Source organism: Solanum stenotomum, chromosome 12 (assembly GCF_019186545.1).
Source record: "Solanum stenotomum isolate F172 chromosome 12, ASM1918654v1, whole genome shotgun sequence".
Taxonomy (NCBI): domain Eukaryota; kingdom Viridiplantae; phylum Streptophyta; class Magnoliopsida; order Solanales; family Solanaceae; genus Solanum; species Solanum stenotomum.
In genome coordinates this window covers 39799215-39816577 of record NC_064293.1, presented here as the reverse complement: position 1 = coordinate 39816577, position 17363 = coordinate 39799215, and the positions used below count along the sequence as shown (strand labels likewise).

The 17363-nt window shown below is 35.1% G+C and overlaps 2 protein-coding genes across 2 annotated transcripts; both read right to left on the bottom strand.

Moving 5' to 3' along the window:
* Positions 1 to 2165: 2165 nt before the first annotated feature.
* Positions 2166 to 8045, bottom strand: LOC125848904 (GTP-binding protein ERG). The gene is made up of 8 exons (XM_049528868.1): positions 7356 to 8045; positions 6468 to 6557; positions 5884 to 6029; positions 4028 to 4186; positions 3853 to 3919; positions 3232 to 3339; positions 2989 to 3128; positions 2166 to 2549 (listed from the first exon to the last, which is right to left on the bottom strand). The coding sequence occupies exons 1-8, from the start codon at positions 7878 to 7880 to the stop codon at positions 2462 to 2464; spliced, it is 1323 nt and encodes a 440-aa protein (XP_049384825.1). The 5' UTR covers positions 7881 to 8045; the 3' UTR covers positions 2166 to 2461.
* Positions 8046 to 8855: 810 nt separating this feature from the next.
* On the bottom strand, positions 8856 to 17000 carry LOC125847825 (enhancer of polycomb-like protein 1). The gene is made up of 12 exons (XM_049527529.1): positions 16575 to 17000; positions 16182 to 16311; positions 15999 to 16101; positions 14238 to 14361; positions 13592 to 13657; positions 12578 to 12616; positions 11683 to 11763; positions 11519 to 11566; positions 10789 to 10839; positions 10548 to 10616; positions 9763 to 9996; positions 8856 to 9595 (listed from the first exon to the last, which is right to left on the bottom strand). Exons 1-12 carry the CDS (start codon positions 16722 to 16724, stop codon positions 9347 to 9349), a joined length of 1344 nt encoding a protein of 447 aa, XP_049383486.1. The 5' UTR covers positions 16725 to 17000; the 3' UTR covers positions 8856 to 9346.
* Positions 17001 to 17363: the final 363 nt, after the last annotated feature.

Here is a 17363-nt window from a genome sequence, read left to right as displayed (position 1 = left end):
TACTCCTATTATTTACCTACGTTAGACATGCATCTTAGGTCTTCTTGCGACGTTTCAGGTAGTTTCTAAACAAACGCCGAGCTAGAGTTCTAGTTATGAATTTGTAAAAACTCAATAGTTTAAACTAATTATAAAATGCTATATTTATGCTAAAAAAATCAATTAATATGTGAATAATTAATCCAACACCCAATAATTAACCTTTTTCGATAGAATCTAACCACTTACAAATTCAAAATTCTGAATCTATTCCTATTACAAATATATATATAAGCTCAATTCTCATCATTTCCACACTTCATCACTCATATTAATCTTTCAATTGTTAAGGAATAAGCAATAATTGAACATGTATTTAGTTTGAAGATGAATTAACGATTCATATTTGTTGGTGAATTAAATCATGAAAAAAAAAACCAACCATTGGCTAGTTACATCAGAAGTTTGACATTGTTCCTGATTTAATGCTAGATTGATTGGAAAAAGCTACTGTTTAAAAGTTTTGACTTTTTAAATTTGCCTCCAATAGTCTCTTGGTTAAAATAGTGGAATCCCTCATGCTTACTCTTAGATTCATGGGAGTCACTAGGGTTTAAAAAGGTTTTGTTTAAGTCACATTCAGTCAATGCTAACTTATAATTTCATGAAGATATATATTAATTAGGCTGTCGGTAAATTTCATTTAAACACTCATGACTTGTTTCGGTTAAGTATCCGAACACACGATAAAATGCTTATGTTAAATACTTTCGAGTCAGGATTCTATGCGTATTTTCAAGTGCTTATTACGTAAATAAGTTTACCACTTACCATATACACCTCCTTTTATTTTATACATTAGCCTAAGTAAACCGTAAAACATCAGGCTTATCTACATATAATTAACTGAGGTGACATGTTTTAAATGGTTCATTTATCTACGTAAATAGGTGCTTGAGCATACACATAAAAGACTTCTCATAAATTGAGCTGAAAATGTTTAATTGGAACACTTGATCGTGTGTTCAGATTCTCAATTAGAGCATGTAATTCAATCATCAAAATAAAATTGATTGACAAGCTTAATTAAGTCATTGTCAATGTTTTACCATCACTAGACCATGTTATTAATTTCTTAAGAGTTTTCATTTGAGCAGTTATTAAAATACCTAATAATAACATTAATTATTAGGATGTTTTTCTAAGTTACTTTTGGTATCTCCTCAAAGCTCAAATTAACATTGAAGAAAGCAAGAGACAAATTTACAATATTAATTACAATTCATACGAATCCAATAACTTTTACTTAAATACAGTGGACCTAATTGAACCAAAAAGTCTACATTACGTACCAATATAAATAGGTCTTGGATTTATTTATTTTTCCTATATAGTTTCTTTGATTTCTCGATAAAGGACAATATGACCAATAGTGGTTTGAGAAAATAGTACGATGTATTTTTCGTTTTTTTGTCCAAGGAGGAGTACCACTTTTGAATTTTGATCTTTATCTTGTCTATTATAGTTCAATTTTGGTTTTAGTTCATAATTCATTAATGTACTTTGTAGTTTGTACATATGGTACTTGATTGCTGCCAAATGAGTTAAACTAGTTGTCCTTGCAAATCAAATGACATTGGAATAGGAAATTCAGCTTCATCTGGCACTACTTTATTAATCGGTGGGATAAGAATAATAAACTCGAACCAAAAAGTGAAATTATTTTATCTTGTGTTTGACTTACAGGTACTAATTAGCTAGAATGATCGAAACTAGTTATCTCATATAAAAGACGAGATAACTAATCTCATCGGATGTCCTTATCTATTCCGTCTCACCAAACGACCCCTTCCGATTCAGGTAGCCGACAAGATTGACAAAACTTGATTTTCAAAAGTTTCAGGTAGCCGACAAGATTGACAAAACTTGATTTTCAAAAGTGCGACAGAAACTTAGTGCACCGGACTACCTTTTACTACCATGTAAGCATCGCCGTGTTTGGGTAGTAACTAATTCGATTAGATAAAAATCCAAATAAGGAAAATACTGACGTAAGAACAGAAAGAACAAAGGTTAGATGAGAAAATGTAACAATGGAAGAACAAAAAGTACATTGATTAGATGAGTAAATGGAACAATTGAAGGTTCAAACATATTAATGGAATGAACTAAAGAGGACATACAATCTTACTCTCTGGGGGGGGGGGGGGGGNAGGGGGGATTGTACCCTTAATCCAATTGGAATACAAACTATGTCTAGAATTTTGACCTTAAAATCTATGGAAAAGAATATAAATGTATTCACATGTAAAGGGAAATTAAGCTTCTCTTCCATATTTTGTATCAGAACAACATAATTTTGGATTAATGATATGCTTGGGTAAATTATTGTGTCAACTGACATTTGCTTTGGTAAAGGGACAAAAACTGGAGCACCTCTATATACACACACACATGCAAAACAAGGGCATTGTCTTTGATCTCATGATTTCACTCTAACCATAAGCATTAGATGGACGTTTCTCTTGAATATCGTTCTTAACTCTTCATTTGCCTCTATACCTATTCTCCTGCATGAAAACAACAGAAATATAACGTTATAATAAAGCAACTTTGGCCAAGCTAAGATAATTCATGTCAAACAGCAATTTGCTGAAGCAAATATTGAAGTCTTTAATTATAAATGTTTTTTCTATCTATAAGCAACAACACATGGTCTTAGTTTTGAAGACTAGGAAATAGAAAACAGAACTATAGATCTGAACAGCTGTGTTCAATGTTCATAAATCAGTAAATTACATAGAGAAAGAAAAGATTTTATCTAGGGCGATGGTTCAAGTGACTACAATCAGCTCAGTCCAGGCTTCTGTATAGGATCATGTATTACGCGTAATCTCAATTTCAGAGTTTCATGGTTCAGGTATTAAGCAGAGAAGTCATTCACAGATACTTCAAGTTCTTTTAATATTAATGAGAAAGATGAGTAAGGCTGAATGGAAAGATTGTTACCCTATTTTGGAACCATTCTTTCCTACGAGAATCTTGCGTTGGCTTATCTTGTGTGTGATCAAATGCTGTTCAATTCTTAGGGAACCATCACGTAACTCCTTCCAGTCCATCAGGCGATGGTCAATGCCATATGGGATTTCCTAAATAGACAAATTAGCAGGTCATTGTCAGGCTTAGTAACTTGGTCGCCTGCTGGTTAAAGAAAGCAAATCCTCAAAAGTGCACAAACAAGACAATGAATACCTGATGTATGTAATGTAGCAACTTTTCCCTGACAACTTCCATTGAAATATTCTTCATAACTTCTTCACTCATGACAAATGGATCTTCATCCCACGGTCTTTTCACTGACTAAGCGTAACAAACAACATGGTATACGAGTTAAGCACTTAATTTAGTAGATAGATTACAGGACTGACTGTCCAGTTTCCTCACTAAAAGGGGATGAGTGCAGTAACAGAGAGATCAACGCAAAAAATAAAATAACCAAAAGAACCTTTTAACTTCACACATATAATATGATATATGCGAGACAACAAAGCAACCCATCCCTATGCACTCTCTTTAAAGTAGTGCCTGCAGTTAATAGTGGAGAAAAGGGAACATGGAAATTATAGTTTCTGGCTCAAACTACACTCTGACAATTATAGTTTTTTGCTCAAACTACGCTCTGCATGACTTAGAGGAATAAGGCAGAAGCACCTTTCAGGAGCTAAAAGTTCCAAAGGTAGATAGAATCACTTAGTTAGCAGTCGCCCAAGAAAAAAAGAGTAGGTGGTATCACTTATACGGTGCGACTCAAACAAAACATGCAGAAGGGTAAAAATACCACACACACACACACAGCCTCAAACGTGAACATACCTGCTCCATCAAGTATTTTGTTAAATCTTTCACTCCAGCGCCCTTTAGTCCGGATACCGTAAAGCACCTACAAAGGATAAATCAACAAAGCAAACACCATAATGAGCATGAATATCAATTAAATTAAATCAAATAAGTGTAATACATACCACAACATGAAAAGGTAAAAGATTACCTTTCATATCCAGGAAGGTCTTTGAATTCCTCTACAACTTTCAACAAGTCTTTCTTTTTCTCGATTAGGTCAACTTTATTGATACACAGTAAGCGCTTCTGGTTTGAATTAGCCTCAGAGCCCATTCTCTCAATCAACCTCACCACTCGGGAATCAGGCCTATAAATTTAGAAAATTAGACAGAAGAAATCATGCCAGCAAAGTTCTGATGAATCTACTTAGTGCTATAAGATGCAGTTATATGTGCACCCTCCAGTCCTCTCTAAAATACTTTTTCTCGATAAGTTCACTTCATTTTAAACATGGAAACCTATATCTATCTTCACTGAACAGAGCTAATTAAGGTGATGCAGGGGGCAGAATAAGTTCCAAAGCCTCTCTTTTGGATTAAAGGACACAGAACTTAACAGTTCACACGAAAAACTCAATATTTGGAGCTTTGCTAGCTATATACATATACAAAGATAGGAAAACCTGACACTTCCCATGTAGAGAGCTAAAGAGCATAATTTCATAACCCTAGATTGGAATTTGCAAATTAAAAAATAGTTTCAAATAAAAAAGATAAGGAAGGATTAGATAGACATAAATGGCATTCCACCTTGAGAAACTAGTGACAAACATTTGGAAATAACACATTACATTTGACTACAAAGAAGAAAGGAAACCTACTCTAGCTGCTACATATTCTACATTCTACAAGTAACTAATCATCTCAGGAAGTCCTCACAAACCTATCTCAACAATGATGTTGAAAGGTCCTCACATTTCTGTCCCATGTGGAAGCCTACTCTATCAAAGCGAGAAATTTATCAAGGCTTAACACACGATTTGAATCATGTTTCTGTGTAGGGAACGAAGCTTTCCCTTGAACAAAACCAAAATACCAGTCGGTCAAAATGGGCCCAGAAGTCACATTTGCCAGGAAATTGATTGAACAATGAGATTACTTCAAATATTATCTTGATCCTAAAGATGAATCTTCAAACAAATAAACCTCAACCAGCATATAAGAACTTTATTCAAGTCAAATTTCACTTCAAAGTTGGTCAGTTGACTGTCAAAAAGCTTTAAGGGACAAAATTCACTTCAAAATTGGTCCATTGACCCTCAAAAAGCCTAAGTGACAAAAGATTTTGATGGGGGAAGTAGTTTTCTTCCATCGCCATGGAAAATACAGGTGTCATCTCATTGATATATTTCAAGTTGATTTTCTCTACTGGACCTATAACCTTACCTCTATAAAGCATTTATACAGCCTTCTACACTGGGTTTGTTGTTGTAATAAAATCTTATTTACGCTGCAAAAAAATTGGAGAGGCCAAAAGCCCATCTATTTGAGTAAATCATAGAAGATGTGTATCATCATTAAGAAATTCTATGCCCTCCACCCTATATTATGTGAAAAAATTGAGCTAAGTACAATTAAAATGTAACTATGATTTGCACTTGTTGGTGCTGGTGAATGCAATAGTATGCAGAGGACTGTTTGATTTATGCTTGATAAAAAAAGTGATTGAAAAATGACATGGGCTAGTGTACCAATCAGAGAGGTATTTAGTCCAAAAATACAGGCAAATAAGTGCATGCAGGCTTGGGGTAAGAGTACTACTATGGAAAACACTATCTACCTTCTTCTGTGAACTCGCCTAACGATGAAAATCTGAAAATTAGACAAACATATCCAGATTAAACAAGCAAAGCACACTTACCATATGATCTTTTTTCTTGTACTAGTAAATTTTTTATCACAGGTAGTTATAGATAACAATGTTGCATATATAATATCATGAGATAAGCATATAGTTATTGCATAAATATGAACTTTTGGAGTTGAAGCAAGAAGAAAAACTAACTTGGTAAGATGCCTATGAGCATCAAATATGACAATGAGTACATCATATAGATCAATAGACCTCCATGCACTTTCAATACGTGCTTTCATGTCTTTGTAAGGAAATCCACTTTTCTTTAGCATAAGCCCGGGGGTGTCAAAGAAACACTGCATAAAGAACTCATTAGATATATAGAAGCTTTGCTCTCCATATATTTTAGTCCCAAAAAGTATACGGAGTATGTTGTTGTTGTTTTATCATGTTCTATTATTTGAGCAGGATATTTGACGTTTTCTGAGCTATTCAAACATAGTATAATCACTTTGATGTGAGAAAAGATAGTTTGGGACTTCACTATTGTAGTGGACAAAATCCAATTATTTTACAGAACTCTTTACCACTACAGTGGGTTAAGTTCAGTGATCATAGGTGAAACTAACTCTAAGTCCATGAAAATATATACATTTATTGTCATGTTGGAGATTAGAATTCATTTTAGTAAATAGATGCAGCTCAAGCAACAAAAAGCTGATGAAAATGAAATGGAGATCAACAACCAGGGAAAAAGAAAGGAACTGAAACCTAGTAATTCAAAGTACACTCACAATTTGTGTTTTCCCTTTAGTCATCACACCTAAGACTTCATGAGTAGTGGTATTTGTCTTCCGTGATACAGCAGATACTTTGGTCCCAACCTACAGAAAGAGAAAACATCAGACAACAACCGCATAGTTAAAGACTACTGCAGGGATTAGTTACCCATAATAATATAATATCATTTTGTTTGGGGTAAAATAAGAGTTGTTACAGTTCATAGGGTATACTCTATAAACAATACAACAGCAACAACTACATCTCAATTTCATACTCACTGAGTTTATCTATATGAATCCTCTAAAACCGGGAGAGGAGGCACTAATTGTTCTTTTCAAAATTTATATTTAGCAAGATACGAGCTAAACCACTTAAGCATATCATTGCCCTTATGATCACTAACCACCAATATTGACAAAATTAGTCATCACTATACTCGTAGAACAACAATAAAACATGGGAATTTATCCAGAGTCATTGAACCATGTACTTGAAAACTTAATTGCTTGTTCAAAATTTCTTACTTCAAAAAGTATTTTAACTGGAAAGCTTCATGCATTTTCTAGCTTTAGTTGGGTGTCTTTCTTCTTTGAGTTACCTTGGCTCTCCATTGAAGTAGAGAACGTGGAACGAAAGCTCTAAGTCTGCATCTTCATTTTCTATTCGAGGGTTAGTGGGTCCTAACTATTTGAAGGGAACTGGTCCACAAGTATTTCTAGAGGAGCATTAGATTTAGCAATTTATAGTCGTCATCTATCTGGCATTTAATCCATTTTAGCTAATAGAGGCAATTAGTCATCAGTATACTCTTTCTTTTTTATTTTTTTGAAAAAGGAGTCATTATACACTCATGTAACCAACAATAAAGCATGGAAATCTATCGAGAAGAGATCACCAACCATGTAATTAGTCAATGAAGATTTCCCAGCATTAGGAGCTCCAATAATTCCCACACTCAATGACATTTGATCTTCTTCCTTCACCAACTCATCCTCTTTATCTTCGTCCCCTTCCTCATCAGGCCGGTCCAGTGCAGATTCTAGAAGAGTCCTAGCCAATAAAGCAGCTCTTCTTCTCTTCTCCTCTTCTTTAATCAAGATTCTTGAACTCTTAATCTCTGAAGGGTCTTCACCAAAGACTTTAGTTTTCACTCTATCCCTATATTTCTCATCCCAAGTGGAGCTTACACTGCTTTCTGAATTAACATCATTGTTTAATCCCACACCCACATCGTATTGCGAACTGTCGAAGACTGAGGAAGACGTGTCATCTTCTTCAGAGGAAGAAAGACCAGTGCTTGTGGGGTGGTCTTCTTGAGGTTGGGCTGAGTAAAAGCGAAGGAAAATGGTTGAATTGAAATGGGTTTTGCTTGGATTTGAAGATAGTGATGAGTTCAATGTCCTCAAAATTCTTAAAGCTTTCATATCAAGATTTCACAAATCTTTCAACTTTGAGCTTATACAAAATCCAAATGCAAGAAAATCATGCAAATTTTAAGAACCCAGAATCAGCTTTTGCACTTGCTTTATTCTGCTATAGAGAAGGAAATGGTGTAAGAACTGTAAAATGGACAAAGGGGTTTTGAGGGTTTTAGTCTTTTAGAGATGGAAGAGAAGGGATAAATGAGGATTTGTTTGTCTTTTTGAAGTTGTTTGAATTTGGGCTTATCATATGGGCTAATGTAAAAGCCCAATAGTGGACTATGTTTGGATTCCTGTTTTGTCCATAAATGAAGGAGCAATCACTTCTTAAATTTTTGGGGGGGGAAAACACTTGTAACCGGAAACTATTTACAACCGGCTACGCTTTATTTTCGTGCCTCCGTAGTGACTATCCCTTACTTTCATACTTCTTTGTTTTTAACTACTAACACGCTTTTATTGGTTGATACTTTGATACCAATATATATCACTATATATATTTTTTCTGATGGTATCAAAGGGGAAGAAGCAATGTTCAGTTATTCCTTGATGCCATTAGAGTATATATATATANTACTTCTTTGTTTTTAACTACTAACACGCTTTTATTGGTTGATACTTGAGACCAATATATATCACAATATATATATATATATTCTGATGGTATCAAAGAGGAAGAAGCAGTGTTCAGTTATTCCTTGATGCCATTAGAGTATATATATATACACTCTAATGGCATCAAGGAGGAACATGCAGTGTTTCTGTGAAAAAAGCTTTCCCCGGGAAAGTTGAAGCTTACTAAGAATGGAGAACCGTAACTACAAAATTGTACCATGAAAGAAGAGTGAAAAGAATTCCCATCCAGAAATAAAATAGAACGTGTCTATAACTTATAATTATTCGAAAAAAGATGAAAAGTTCGTCATCCCATGATAAAGTAAACTTGGAAAATAGCAAGATATGAAAATAAACTGGCCTAATTAACAATGAATGGCTAAACCTGGTTAACTTCATCCTTCATTTACAACAAACACATACATACATTATCTACGTGGGCGTGTACTTAAATAAGACCTGATCTATTAAATAACATTCTACAAATACAGGGAGGAAAATACTTTTTCCTCTTTTTTCTTCCCTTGTCCTAACTTGGAAATATTGTACATTTGGGCAGAGGGATGCTTTCATTTCTTAACTATGCAAGAAACAATGAAAATGGTACACCCTGCACTTGCCCAAAAACAAAACCAAAAGGCAAACCATTACGGCAAAACGATGCTCTAAGCTTTCATTCTATGACATTTGCCTTCAACAAATTTATCAAATCTGTCCGTGCATCTCCTGGACTTCGTTCTTCGATTATCACTGGTTAAAAATTTCCCCTTCCATCTATAGCACCATGCAAATATCATACAACATATACAACTTTCAAGGGGATTGAGCAACAAGCTCATGAAGTGCTGATCATATCATTGATGTGCAGAATGTCGAGCCTTTGGTGGAACATATAAAGTATCACCGCACTCAATGAGTGTATGGCTAAGTGGATTCCATCTGTCAAACACGATACGGCCACCTCGCCCCATCCTTCCACGAAAGCTAAATGTGTGAGCAGGTAGGCCATTTGGTGTTGGAGAACCTGGAGGTATAATGCCTGCAGCTGACAATTTGGCTGGATCCAGAGGTTTCGTGAACAGCAGAGTTGGCTCATTTGGATCCTATATAACCCAATTTATTCAGTCTCATCTTCAGTTTATTATTGACAAATGGATTAAGTTCAAGTAGCTTTCAACTAACATGCAAAGTAATTTGAACACAACATTTGAAAAAATGTGTGATAAAGTAAGACAGTATAGGGAAGCAACTTTAGGGAGTAGGTAAGCACCAATTTATAGAGCCATCCATGGGGCACAAGTCTTCGCTTGAAATCTCGCCTCATGATTCTAGGAGAAGCAGTCACCAGCTTCGGGTCCGGGAAGGTTATGTTTTGTGCTCTATGCCGACGGCTAGTAGAAGGATCATCAGAGTCGACAAATTCGTCCTCACTTGAACCAACCTTACTTGGGAAGGAAGGAAATTCAGGCAGAGTAAAGGTATCCTCAAAAAGCTCAGTTTCATTCTGGAATCCAAGAAAAGTAGATTTATTAATTCATGTAACATTCAAAATGAATAACCCTAAAGCACAAAGCCCTGACCCTGAGGAGAATAAACAGTTACATTTGGTACTTGGAAAAGGCCTAATGATATCGTAATATGACTAAGCAGGACATTGATAAGGAAAATCTGCACCCACATTTAAGTGATCTATTGCAGTAAAGAGCTATTTCCTCTCCAACCTACTAGTTTTTCCATTTATTTTTTTAAGAAAAAAACTACTATCACTCTATTTCGTAAACCAACTTTTAGTTGGCAGCTGAGTTTCTTTTCAGCACAGCAATTAGAAATTGCTCCAGAGCTGCATGTAAGATTCTGGTAAAACCTCAATTTGTCAATCTTAAATGCAATCACAATAAAATAGAAAGCAGATACTCAATCTATTTCCAGTCGAGACAGAATAAGAGAGAATAGAATATTATCAAATGATACTCCCATTACTGCTGGTAAGTATCATATGGTAAAAATGGTGAAAAAACGAAGAAGATAGACTAGATAGTACCCATCCTCACATACCTTGTGTTTCATTTGAAGTCTCTGGAGGCTAATCTCACTATCAATAACCTCTCGCTTCTTCTCCTCTCTCTGCACACAATAAGATCAGGGGAAATGACTGTCGACTGTGCAGATCATAAGGAATCAATTGGTATGGGTCTGAACCTTGTTCGTGAAGTCCAAGTATCCCATTCATACCCACAATTTACCCAATGCACCAATATATATATATATATATTAGTAACTATTAAGAAATACAAACCTTGATGAGAGCCTCAAGAATGATCTTTGCTTGGTCAAGGTTGCGCCTAACCTGGAAAATGTGAAATGATATAAGTAAATTTCCTAAGAGCAAAAGACCAAATCATATGTAGCATCAACTCATCTATAGCCAGAGAAGCTTTTACTAATGCAGTCTATCACGCTCGCCAAGTATAGAGGCTATGTGCCACAGAAAAATCATGTAGGGAACGGCTATTAGTTTCTGAGATCATTATTGTTAGGTATTAAACTACCACCACATCAGCATATTTCTACATACAAGAAGTTCATTAAGCGAACAAGAGAGACTGATACAATACAATCTTCAAATAAGAAATGATGTGACAACTCGCAGTTGGCAAAAAGGCAATACGTGATTGAATAGTTACCATCATCTTAAAAAGGATGTCTAGATCCATTAATGGGAAAATAGAAATTGAAGAGCAACATTTGCAATAATTTGGCATTGTTTCAGCAATTCATGCCGAACCTAATGAAGAGCCGTTAGATCCGAATGAAAGGAAATGATGGATAGTATACACAACTGGTGGAAAAGAAGCTCATGATTCTGGGTGCAACTGGACTGGGATGATGATAAGCAAGATATGACATGAAAGAATCACCTTGGCCAATACACAGGGAACTGTCAAGATAGACAATCATAGGTAGATGGGTATTTCATTTTAGAGGATAGATCAAGAAATAAGAGCTAAATTCGTCCTTGGGTTCACCTGGCGAAGCTTTTCAAAGGACTGTGCATTGTTTTCCCTCCTTTGCATCTGTCAAAGAAAAGAGGAAGCCACAAATTCTCCATTAACACAAACAAAATTCCATGAAAATTTAATTGTCAACCAGAAATTTTACACAAGATTGGGACAGTCATAGAATGGAATACCCTTCTGGTATGAAGTCTGTGGGCCTTCTCCCTTGGCCTAAATACATTATACGGATTTGTGTCGTTAACTGGTGGAGGCGGCTTCAAAATGACAGCAATGACCAGTAGTCAGTAGATAATCAACAGCAACAAATACAGTCATATAAAACTAAAAGAACATCACATCTTCATTATGCTATAATAATGACACGATTTGCACAATTTTTCATTAGGTATGGAGAAAACATAGTAATCATTGATCACCCAAGTGCCAAGGCAGAATTTAAGAATTATTGCTGGAAGTACCACTCAAACAGGGCTGCAGATCCGAAAGTGTTTCAGAAAACAGAATAATGAAGCAGACAAGACTAGTTCACTCTACAATCTTACACACATAAACAATTGATGAGGTTAACTAAGGAAATAAGATTAAATCAACAACAATGTAATAGTAACTGATAAAAAAATGGAAATTGGGCCTAATTCAACCTAAAAAGCTAGCTCAAGAGATAAGGATTGCCCAAAGACTATATAAGGAGATAAATTGCCTCCTACACACGAATGTAGGCCACCCGCACACCCAGGCCTGCCAACTGGAGAGTGGACAAGATAATATGGGGGCCCAACATCGGTGAAACAAGAATTGGGCGGGCCTGGCTCGATACAATGTTGAACTGTGACTATCTCATCTAAAAGCTTTAGATGAGATAGTCACGCATTTCAATATAGTAGCAGAGCCCAGATTCGAGTCTCACCACCATCCAATATCAGAAAGAATTTTCATGTGCTTGACCCAAGAAAAAAGAATAAGGATCGTATGTGAGAGGGCATGTTGAAGAAATCAAATAACTAATAGTGTTAGAATACTAATTCAAATCACTCAACTGAATTTACAAATTAGGAAAGTCGAACTGACCTGCAAACGCCGAAGAGAAGGCTTCTGCAACCGCTCCCGCTAATAAAAAAGAAACAGAAGGTTGCATGAGGATTCATCTTTAAGGACCACATCTAAATCGACTCTATTAATTTTGATAAGAAGCAAACACCAAAGGCTCTAGTAATCAAGCATTCGGAGCTTTCATGTTGAATATTATACATAAAGAACAATCAATGTGATCCCAAATTTCCAATTAAAATCTATAACATACAAGTTGGAGGATAAGTTTTCATTGTTTACTCCGCATAAACATTTTGTTGACATGCAATGGGATGCTTTTAACACATTCTCAAATTGATTTACAATTAATCTCATCATCTCTGGAAAAAAACACATCTATACAAACCTATGGAACACACATGATGGGTTGCTCATAACCCATCCTCAAACTATTTTCCAATTTAAAAACATACAAACTTATTCAGAATACAGGGCAAAAGAACGAGGTCTCAAGATGTAAATGAAAAGGTCAGATTCTTAATGATGACAAATCCAGCAACATAGTCTTCTATAAAAATCAGCAATTCCACGACCTTCAACAAGTTCCATATCAGAAGTCACATCTGCTAACAAATGTCAAATTAAATAGTTGCAGAATCCCACCCACTGGTTACAAAAAAAGAAGAAAATACATTTTTTGAGATTGAATATTTTTTTTTTGAGATTGAAGAAGAAAATACATTTAAGCTTTAGCACCTATAGATGGAAGCCGCTAATATTAAGAGATGACCTCAAACCTTACAAGAAAGGTAATGAGTAAGAGAATAACAGGCTAACAGGCTTATTAAGTAGAATATAAGCTTTGTGAATATATCAGTAGTGTGAAAGCAAATTTACAGATTTTTGTGGACGCAAACAAACAAGAAACTTCCAACATAACTTGTTGAATGTCTCGACATGGAACCCCATTAACAGTGTGTTTGTCATATTTTTCTTTTGATGAACATGTGTGTTAACCAAATTATACAACCGAAAGTGGTGAGAAATACATACCTTATCCTTCCAGTAATTATAAATAGACTGGAATACTCCATACTTAATGGATAGAGATTGCAAGGCCTGAATTTAAAACCATAAAAAGGGAAACAAATGATGAATAAGTAGGAAAACTAAACTTCACTACATTCAGAGATGCAAAAAATCTCAGAAAGTAAAAAAATCAAAACAGCTAAGAATAGGGATATCCAAAAAGAAGAAAGATGTACAAAGATCATGTACAGGTTATGCTGTTCAAATTGAAGAAATGAACACAATTTCCAATGTCAGCAACAAACATAAAGAATCCATATATCTTATAATAGCAGAACTTGAGCATTTTCAGTGAATAGAGGATAGGTTTTCGTGAATAGAGGCTAGATAACGCAAAAGCAAAAAGGATTGCAAAGCGCAGGAAATGGCTCTAGTTTTCGTATAATGATGGAAGATTTTTTAGTTTTTAAGTAGCTTGCAACAGTCTTGCAATAATGAACCTGAATTCTCCAGTAGGTCCACATATAAGTTACAACTACAGCATATGGAGTTCTTATTAGAGCAAACAATATCAAAAATTGCAAAGTGGATTCTTTAAATAACAATGCAACACGAAAGACAAAGTCAAACTTGCAAAATCAGCAGACTAACAAGAAGAGCTAGCTTTTACCTCAACAGCAGCATCAAAACTTAGAAGCACAGGAACTGGCGAGCCAAGCGTATTTGCTATAACTCCTGCTCTTTCTCGGGCCTTGTGATCTAAAACTTCTAGTTTATACAAAATTGTCTCCAACCTGTATCAGGAAACAAAAGTGATTTTGTTGCCTATGATCAATAAGCAAAATTCAAGTCTTGAATTAAGCATATTGTATTCCTTATAGAAAAAAGGGCACATCATATTGAGAGGAAAAGAGCAGGATGAAATATATAGAGCATAGACAAATTACACTCAGCATCAGAAACCTGGAGCCAAATACAGGTTAAAGATAAAATAAGTTAAGGGACTAAAAGTAGCTTGAGGAAAATGGAGAAAGGAGTGCAAGCAAGTAGGATAGAAACAAACATGGCAGCTCTAAGAAGCAAAACTCAGGTCCAGTACTTAGCTTACGGTGTGGGAAGGATATACTAGAATAAAATTAAGGGGTTGTCTGGTTTATGAATAAGGATAACAGTCCAGGGAAAAAAAGGGAACATCTTATCTCACGTTTGGTTGAACTTTTGTTTCTGGGATTATCAATCCCGGGATTATACCACAATTCTGGCATTATTTTTCTACCACACTCAATGTGGGATAACAATACCAGGATAAAACACCAAAATGATTTAGATGCCCTTCTCCAAAACTCTTCTCCCAAAGTCCTTTAGAAAACTCAAGGTTAAAATCGAAAAAAAAGTGTATCCCAATTTATCTAGTTTAAAACCAAACATATGTATTTTATTATACCCCAATATCCCATTTTAGTTAAAAGAGACAAACATCTACCAATAAAAGCATATTCCCTAAATGATTCCATCATTATTCAATCCCCACATTATAATCCATGTCTAACTTGTTTACCAACCAAATGACCCCTAAGTTTGTATGCTTCTAGGATAAAAGGTATTGTCACGCAGCTTTTGCAACTTCAGCACAAGGGAAATAGTGTCTTCCATGTGGAAACCAACATGTCACAACAGGACTAACAGACAAAAAACTGAAATCTGACTCAGATATCAGTGGAAGGTCAAGTAAGGTCTAAGAAGAGCCCCAAGTTTGTTAGCCTTTAAGTCTTTAACACCAAATCCATCAATTTTACAATGTCATAAGTGACCTGTTTCTCCAGGTTAAGATAGCACAAGATCTGCTTGGGACACCTCAGAGGTAATGTCAGTTTGCATCATCCAAGCACGCTAGCACAGTTGATATAATAATGGAAATGATTTTCTTACAAAGAGACCACTTCAGGAAAGCACCATTATTTGAGCTTATCCTTCACTAGATGGTTTTCGTTCAGTATAAGCATGGATTGTCCTAGGTACATTATGGTTTGGCTAATTAGCTCAGTGTATAGCTTAAAGGAGTTGTGCTATGACTACAGAATGGCCTCTGTCCACCTTCCTCTCTTCCTTATACCTGGAGTATTTGGTTAACTAAGCTCTCTGGTGCATTGTGCCATAGTGTGATAAGAACTTATGCAATACAGCTATTATATAGATTTAGAGTCTCTTACTTCTGTTCTTCAAACTAATTCTCACAAGTACCACATTTTATTACTCTCCGTGTGAATGCAAACATATCCAACTAGCAGTGACATGAGGAAACAATAATAAAGGATGAACCAACCATAAGGAAGAAACAGAGAGCAAATGTCTCAAGTAAAGCTGTGTATGTGGGTGCGTGTATAAATGTAACACAGTAGGTATACAGAAGCATGGTTTAAGATTTTTTTACTTTTCAGCTGCAAGAACTTTTCTTTCTCTGTTGAACTCTTGAAGCCAATCTTCATCCTCATTGTCAAGATCATACTCCACAAATTCTCCAATCTCAGCCCGAGCTACATTAAATTTTAACAAAGTTCCAGAAGTTACTACTCAGATAATACTAACATCCCCCAGTACAGTACACTTGACGTACCTCCTCTAGCATGTATATATGATGTTGGCTGCGCAAAGGTGGGGGAATAATCTCTTTCATATGTATCCACAATCACATACTCAGGAGTAGGTATTTCAGGAGCCAACTTCTTGCTAGAAGTTTGTGGCACCTAAAGAATAAATTATTGTCCAACATAATAAGCTTAGGTACAGGAACAATTCACCAGCACAGCAGTAATGTGTATCATGATCAAGACCAAGTACGTTATCAAAATTTTAACTTAGGAGTTAGGACAGTTAACTTGAAACAAGGAGATTAAAACATAAAAGAGTTAGTTAAACTGAATGAAGAATTCATGCATGCAAATTTACATCACAGATAAGTCCATGCAATGCAATATAGCATAAAACTACAAGGATTGAGCTCAAAAACCTCATTTTCTGTAGCTTCAGCAGCGAGACGAAGGATAAGGTTTCGTGTATTAGTCTGGGAATCATCATCCTCAAAATCCTTGATAGATTTCAAAATTGGCAACTTCTTGTGAATGTCAAGAGGACGCGGTCTGAATGAGAGTCTACTCATTATCAACTGAGCTCATTCCCCACACAAAATTCACTCTGTTCTACTCCGGCGGCTCAACCCTAAAGCCACTAAAGCAGTGGCTTTAGGCCCCAAAAAATAACCAAAACCCCCCAAATTCAGTTCGCTCAAATACCGAAGATACACAAAAAGGAAACGAATTCGAGACTAAACGAAGAACCAAAACCAGATGAAGAAGATACATACATAAAAGAGACAACCAGATCTGATGATGAAGGCGATGTAAATAGTGACAAGCACCGTATTAACATTTGGAAGAAACAATTTACCTAAGTAGAATTTAAAAACAATTATGTATTTTTATTGTTACTATTAATTAAAACTTTGTTGCTAATCTTTACTAATTTTATGCACTTATTTTTGTAATTTTATTATTCACGTAGTTATAATTAAAAATCATACACAGTTACTTTTTTATTTCTTAATTTGTTTAATTCACTTCAATTTGAATCAATCATATTTTAATATTGATTTTGTAAGATTATCTTCAATTCTTTGAGATATTTTTTTAAACATTTCATGTTCAAATTAATTAAATTATCAAATAATTAAATTTTAAAAAATATTGTCTTGCCTTTAAATGTTTTCTAATCACTATAATATTAATTGTTGTAATTAAAA